The sequence below is a fragment of the Agrilus planipennis genome, unplaced genomic scaffold (assembly GCF_000699045.2).
Source record: "Agrilus planipennis isolate EAB-ADULT unplaced genomic scaffold, Apla_2.0 scaffold74, whole genome shotgun sequence".
Classification (NCBI taxonomy): domain Eukaryota; kingdom Metazoa; phylum Arthropoda; class Insecta; order Coleoptera; family Buprestidae; genus Agrilus; species Agrilus planipennis.
In genome coordinates, this window is record NW_020438975.1 from 1,002,121 (window position 1) to 1,010,236 (window position 8,116).

Consider the following 8,116-nt stretch of genomic DNA (forward strand, 5'->3'; position numbering starts at 1 on the left):
GGAGGGGTAGAGGTAGACCTAGATTAGATTACTCTTCGCAAATAGTTAAGGATGTGGGCTGTTCTAGTTTTAGGGAAATGCGAAGTTTAGCTCAGGATAGGAAAGAGTGGAGGTACGTGTCCAACCAGTCTAAGGACTGATGACCTTATGATGATGACCTATTTCTTATTGACTTCCGTAACGCCCTCTTCTCTCCTACTCTTTCTAATACCTCCTCATGTCTAATATCTCTACACGGTATCCTCATCATTCGCCTATTAATCATCTTTTTCTTTCGGTAGTTTTCGAGGTGTTTTGTTACCTCCACCGGCGTGTCGCACCCTATTGCCGGGCTTTATCACGGTATTAAAATATATAGAGAAGGAAAAATAGGATGGTGGGATATCTTCTCAGACATTAAGGGTTAATTAGAAACATATTAGAAGCAGAAGCAGATGTGGAGAAGGACAGAAGTTTACCTAGATTAATAAGGAGTTTGAAATTTTTTTTATTTCTAATGAAATTTCTTTTTGATCAACGTAAATCTTTTGGAATTACGAGTTGATTTAATGTTTCTTGTGGTAATGTTTCCTCTTCCTCACCACTGCATTGTCGTTTTTGATATATTTACCGCGTCAAGTAACTAATTTTTTCCATCTGACGAATTGTTATTCTGTACGAGGCACGTGGAGTGGCGTCTTCATCGGAAGAAACTATCAGCCATACTTTCGACGACATTCGATTTATGAAACAAGTGACAGACGGCAGCCGTCTAGATATATTGATACCATTCCCCATGGAGAGCGAGCCTACCTGACTCGGTTATCAATATCAGAACCTGCACGTCGTATATCTTGTCAAATATTGTCTTATATCTAATGGTTGCTATGAAATATTATTGTGACAGATGGGATCCATCGCCACTGCTCGCCCTTCTGCTATTACTGTATGGCTGGCTAATGTCATCTCCGCCCTGTTGTATCTATCGCATGCTCTTTCTGAAATGATACCGTCGTCGCGAATTTCCTTTAGACTTTTTCAATTCTGGATTGTAAAACTACAGCAATTTATGTACGTGTTACCGGAAATGTAAAAATCCGACATTTCGTACAATTCCTAGGAAATGTATATAATTTCTAAAATCGCCCCGAAATGTGTGAAATAAATTATATTAGACACATTTCCTAGGAAATCTATACATTTCCTAAATAGCAATTGGAAATGTATAACAAATAATACTAAATAGACAATAATACGTCAGGCTGTTTGGAGATGTACTTATATCCATTGGTGACGTCATTGTTTGGCTAGGGAGATTTATGACAGACTGGAGTTTCTTTAATGCCCCTGCCCGCTGGAGGTGGGCTGATATGTTAGATGTTAGAAAAATGTGATCCTGATTCTCGGTTTACTAACGTGTTTTAGTCATTTTGTTCACAGAAAGCGTTAGTTTTATACATTTCCTAGTGCAATATCGAAATTTCATACAATTCCTAGAGGATGTATGCATTGCCCAGGATATGTGTGTATTAAAAACTGTTTAAATCCTAAATAGCCTCGGAATTGTATACATTTCCTAGAAAAATAGAATCGAATTTAAAATTATTTTGACAATTTGAGTCACAATCACTCAACTCAACTTGAACTATTCATGATTTGTATCAAAGGGTTATGATAATGGCATTGTAGCCTGAACATGTTACGATAATCTTAGAATAAATTTGTGAAACATATTGATGAAGTGGTTTTATTCCTAATCGTGTTATTGAAAAATGTTTCGTTTCATCAAGCGATTAGCTTAACCACAATTTCGATTATTCCACCATCGTCAATTTAATCGCCTGATAAATAAGAGTAAAACAAATTATAGTGTAACTACAAGGAAATTAAGAGAACTTAAAATGAGTATTGTTACTCAATACTTATTTGCTTTTGGAAAACACATACTGATTAAGATAATGGGAAATGGGAATGTAGACATAAGCATGTGGGCCAAATAACCCAATTCTCCCGAAAATATAAAGTTCTGAATTGGAAACTTTGGCAGTGCTGTAGAACACATCCAAAAACAAAAGTACTTTTCGGTACAAAGTTACCTTCTTTAGGGACTGAAGAAAACTGTCCAGTTCAGTGTAATCCACGAATGATAGTAAGTATAGTAAATATCTATTAATCCAACAGAAAAAATATTTTCTTTTCCTCCTACCGCAAATATTCAAAGTAATTATCGTTCTGGTCAATACATTATTGATAACAACGAACTTCAAACGTTTTATTTGGTGAACTGATGCTCCAACGTTGCATGTGTCCGCATCCAGCATCGAAGATGAAAGGTCCTCTGAAGAAGCTTGCTATTCTTGTTAGCTGTAACTGTAACGAAAGTCAGTCTTTAGACCCGACTTGGGACAACATAAGTTCATCTAAGCATCTTTAACAGACATCAGTCTTTAGACTGGAATCAAGACTGCATCAGTTCACCTAAGGATCTTTAACAGACATCAGTCTTTAGATCGGAATCAGGACAGTGTCAGTTCACCTAAGGATTGTTAACAGACATCAGTCTTTAGATCGGAATCAGGACAGTATCAGTTCACCTAAGGATCTCTAACCGACGTCAGTCCTTAGACCCGAATCAGGTCAGCATCAGTTCACTTACTGGCTGCGAAAGCCTTTACGAATTTGTTTCATTTGTTGTTGTGACGCATTTTTGTTCAATTACACCATTAATTCTTTCAATTTTGTCGGTTGTTCTGAGGTACACTTGATCTCTAAAATCTGGCCCACAAATAAAATCCGGTGACGTAAAGTCTGGGGAACGCACACGGCATTCAATGGGGCTTCTCCGTTCAAGCTTTCTGTTTGAAATATTCTCATTAGGATATGGAGGTGCTCCGTCCTGTTGGAAAGAAAATTCACGCTCTTCACCAGTCCTCCGGGATGTGTGGTAAAGCAGATTGTTCCAAAAACTTCAAGCATTTGAAACTAGTTTTACTTTGAAATGCTGTATTACGCTGAATCTCCTGTTGTTCCTGTCCAACAGGATTTTAATTCGATTAAATTTGCCAATTAATTTAAATATAGTTCAATCGCTCTAACAAATCCTTCCCAAAAACTATATATTGTGTAAACATTTTCCATGGTAAGATTGTGAAGCTTGTATATGCTCTTGGTTTTCCAGAGTATTGTCTTTAGATATTCATTCGATTCAAACTTATCCGATTAATTGTAATTCGCGTAACTGGATCTCCAAGGATTTTGCTACATTTTTATACATTCAATAGCATTTTAAAGTAATCCTTCATTTTGAAAAGTTAATATTAGTTCAATAAGAAGCGCCGTCTCATGTAGGAAATTACAACAAGGTTAAGGTTGGTCCAAGATGGTCCAAGCGTGGCTCAAGATTGTTCAAAATTGGCGATCAATATTAAATCAAGCATAGCAAAAGCATGGTTTGTCATTTCAGCCCAAGCCTATTTGGCAAGATTGGTCCACGACTACACCGCCAATGCTAATAATAACAATACTAACTCAAAATTGGGCAGCTAATATTGAGGAAAAGTCTGATGAACAATGGGCAGTCGATATTGTGTCAAAACTCCCATGGATCTCTAAGACACTCTCTGCGATATAGTCCTTGTATTTCTGCTACATACTCATTCTTCCAATACCATTTTTTTCTCTTTTAAAAAGTTAATCTTGGTCCAATCATTATTTCAAATTATAATAAATCAGGAAAAACGTGGCACTGATAGATAGAAAAGCGTCTCCTTAAAATGTCACATTGTATTCTCAAATCATCCAAACATAATACTTTTATTGCTAAGTGAGGATAAAATGTTCTTCCAATATAGTTTCCTAAAGGAAAATTGAGTTCTGGAAAGAATTCTTTTAAAGATCATGGACATTGTAGTGTATTTTGGAAAGATTGTTTTATTAATTATTCCTCTTATATATATTACTCAGATACATTATTTGTGTTTCACCAGATGCCTACTAGGCATACATATTTGACTACTTCTACATAAGGTATAAGTCGTATTTGCCCTTGAATGCTTCATTTCTTATTAACCTCTTGATAATGACAACAAAATTTCGCCTTCTCGTCCTATTTTGTATGGAGGTAATTATAGAAGCTCTCGGAGGGTTCCTAGTTCATACTTTCAGCCCCTCCATTTATAGCACATAAAGTTTTGATGTGTATAAAACGCACACATACACTCACATACTCGTCCGCAAATACACATATACGTCCCGCAGTATAATGTTTATTAGGTTTAAACGGTTTCTTGGTAATATCCATTCCTTTGTGTCCTGTCCTTCCTTCGATGAATAGAACTTTGTATAGTGGTAGATATTAAACAGCCTCCTTCGATCTTTGTCTTTACACCCATCCGTCCCGTCGCGACGCTGAAGACGACGCTCCGGATCGCATTCTCTTTCTCCGTTATAAGCTAAAACGTTCATAAGACAGAAAGAGAGTCACAGAATGTGATAAGGGAGGGAAGGGTTCTGATATGCTGCCGGTGGTGGTGCTGCAAGGGTGTCGACTGGTCTCCCCCCATAGTGTATTGTCGTCCAGCGGTTGTTTTGATTAAACAAACAATATTAAAGATACGGGGAGTTTCTTGTGCGAGAACGCCAAGAAGAACGGGAACGGGAATATACATATATATATATATGTGTGTCGGGATATTTATGTGTGTAAAGTTGTCCAAAGATTACTCGCTTTAATCTCGGGCGGCAAAGTTGGGGTAAATTCGCGCGTCGGACAATGGATTATGAATTATAGGAGAGCTGCTGCACGATCTCGTCGCCTTTTGTACCCCGTCTTACGACAAGGTTTATTACAAATTAGCATAAAAACATTATTTGATCGCGGCAGCGTCTTGCCAGGGAGTTTGGGAGTTTTGTAGCAACTCCAGCATTGCTGTTGGCACCACCGCCATCGCCATCACAAACCGCAAGATTCTGTTTCCTTTGTTGTACACGGCCAGCTTAATAACGATATTATTAAAATATCAATGGCGAGGGGTTCAGCGTCGTTGGCAAAAAGATACCTTCCCGGACTACCTTCCGGAAAGCTTTTGGTGGGCGAAGTTTGACACCATTAGTCACTTACTAAAATTTTTTTTGTCAAAAATTTGCGATTCCATAAACTAATGTCGCTCCAAAATTAGAAGTAAGAAACACAAGATGTTACTGTCATGAAAACACAAATTCTTAACGACTATGTGAAAAAAGACCCAAACAAAAATGTACCAGGCATGTACTTGGGGAAACATTAAGTATTTAAGACTTAAGGAGGTATTGAAAAAGCAAGATATTCTTCAATAAATGAGAGAGTAATGATCCACCTGAGAATGTACAAGGCTTCGGAAATAGTAGACAATATTTGGATGAAACATTGAGTATGTTGGGCTATTGAATATAGTAGAAATGCAAGGTATTTTTCAATAATGAACTGATAAGTGATCCAATTGAAACTGCACCTGACTTTGGTCCATTTTGCTATACTACCTGGCCATGAGTATCCCTATAAGAGTATGAAAAAAGCTAGGTATTCTTCAATAAAGGAAAAATTAATGATCGACCTAAGAATGTACAAGGGTTCGACAATAGTAGAAAATAGTTTGATGAAACTTTGAGTATGTTGGGCTAATGAAGGTACTAGAAAGACAAGGTATATTTCAATAATGAACTGATAAGTGATCCCATTGAGACTGTGCCTGGCTTCGATCCATTTTGTTAATAAGTGACTAAGCTTGCACCAGGCTTCCATCCATTTTATTATACGACCTGGGCATGGGACATGTCTGGATAAAACTTTATTTATTAAAGACTTAAGAAGGTTTTCGAAAAGCAAGGTATTCCTCAATTAAAGATATGTTAATAATCCACTTGAAAATGCAACCAGGCTTCGATCTATTTTATTAAACTGCCTGGCGTAGCTAATGGTTGGACTAATCTGTAAGTATGTTAAGCTAATGGAGATACTAGGAAAGCCAAGTACTTTTCATTAATGAACTGATATGAGTAATCCAATTGAGGATGTATTAGGCTTCTATCTATTCTGTTGTGCAATATGGTTGGATGAAACTTTATGTATCAAAGACTAGAGGAGGTATTGCAAAAGTATTTTTCAATGGACAACCGATACATGATCCAACTGAGAATGCATCAAGCTTCGATTTATTTTGTTATACTACCTGACATGCACATAGTTAACTTTCTTAAAATCAATTTTCCAAAAAGGGTACCGATACCCCAAAGAAGACATTACTAATAACATCAAATTTCATTTCGTTATTCTGGTTCGTTTTTACTCTGGAATAGGTACTTGGAGTTTAGAGAACCAAAAGTGACTTCTGGTGCGGTAAAGTCGTAAATTGTCGGAATCTTCTTGTCCGCTCCTTTCGATATATAAGGAAAGGACTTTAGTAGACATAAAGGGTTAGTTAAGATGAACGGTGCAGTAAAAAGGGGAGGTTGGGTTGGTTATTTACGTCCTCATCAGTTTACAATGACCCCAGCTCGAGGGGGTGCGAAACAAACACGGCAGAGGCGACGGTATACGGGTGGCGTTTGAATTGCACGCATGAATTTATGCCGATGGCTCAACCCCGTGCCTATATAAGATGAAGTAATGTCCTAAGAAACTTCGGAGAAGAAAGGTCAGAAGGAGAAAGGGGGAGAGATCCGAATACAAAGGAGACCACCGCATATACCAGCATCGGAAGTTCGGGCAAAGTCTATCCCAGTTCGCGGTTGCATGGCATAGAAAAAGATCCTAATATGTGGTAGTAAACAGAGGACATCTTGTACGGTTAAAGATATTTACTTTTGTTTTCCTAAAAAAGCAAGATATGTGCAAGAAAACTGATTTTTCGGCTCACTGTCATGACGTCAACACTGAGTCTGACATTGATTCTAACAGAATTTGTTAAGTGGTAGGAGTTCAGTTAAATTTTCTTTTTAATGAAATAATTTTATATCACAAGCCCCAATGATAATGATATCAGAATACAGTGTAAATGATGGTCTGCAAAACTGTTGAGATCCTACCAAAATCCACTCAGTATTTCTCCAGTTTTATTGGAACATAAAGACAGACATACGGGCCTCCTAAGAACTTTCAGTTACAGGTAAAATAAAGGTGTTCAAGATTTTCAGGAATTACACATTCATTTTGACATTTGCTTAGCATAATATTTTATTTCTACTAATGCTCTTTCTTTAAAACAATGCGTTCATATTTAATTAGGTATTTAACTTCATTGGGTCAAGAGAACACATAAATTAACTAAAAATTGCGTGGGCTATGTTTCATTTTTACAATCCAAGCTCTACTTTTGAAATGGCGCATGTCGCCATATTGCAAAAAATTCCTATTGACCATTGTTAGCAGAATAGTTCGAATGTGTGACATACTGTAAATGTAGTTTGGTTTGTAATCAGCTGTTAGATTTCGAGGTTATGTAAATTTTACTATTTTGTATTGTTTACTCGGTTACCGGTATGTCTTCGACGGACTATTTGAACATAAATGATCACAAAATTTTCAAAAATTTGCGTAAAACTTTACCGAAAAGTATCGATAAAGTGGAGAGACTATTAACAGTGAACGACGATATTTTATACACATGGGATTTTCAAGATAATTGTGTTCTAACCTTAAACATCAAAGCAGCTCGAAGTAAAGAAAAAGATAATGTTTCTCATCAGGTAAATACATTTACTACGTATGTGCAAATCGTATTTTTAGTTTATAGATTGATATAAGCAGCTATAAAGTTTTAGTTATAGGTTTGAGAATATACAGCATAAGCTCTTAAAAATTGTTGATTTTTATCATTGGTATTTGCTTGTATATAAAATTACAGGTGCAGTAAATGAAGTTTAATAACAAATGATGTTATTGTGGAAATTGATTAATAAAAAAGAAAGTGAAAATTAACTGTATGAAACAAACGGGTAAACATCTTTTACAGGCAACGGCCATACCACGTTGAAAACGCCAGTTCTCGTCCGATCACTGAAGCTAAGCAACGTCGGGCGCGGTTAGTACTTGGATGGGTGACCGCTTGGGAACACCGCGTGCTGTTGTCATATTTTTACTCGTCCAGCGGTTGTTTTGATT

General features: G+C 36.8%; 1 protein-coding gene and 1 non-coding gene across 2 annotated transcripts in view; both read left to right on the forward strand.

The window, feature by feature from the left end:
• Positions 1-7,437: 7,437 nt before the first annotated feature.
• LOC108734822 (nuclear pore complex protein Nup88) overlaps positions 7,438-8,116 on the forward strand; it is a 107,557-nt gene continuing 106,878 nt past the window's right edge. The window contains exon 1 of the mRNA XM_025975458.1: positions 7,438-7,701. Within this exon, the coding sequence (XP_025831243.1) occupies positions 7,495-7,701 (207 nt within the window). The 5' untranslated portion in view covers positions 7,438-7,494. The remainder of the gene's footprint in view (positions 7,702-8,116) is intronic.
• On the forward strand, positions 7,967-8,085 carry LOC112904711. The gene has a single exon (XR_003231297.1). It is a non-coding gene; the product is annotated as a 5S ribosomal RNA (ribosomal RNA).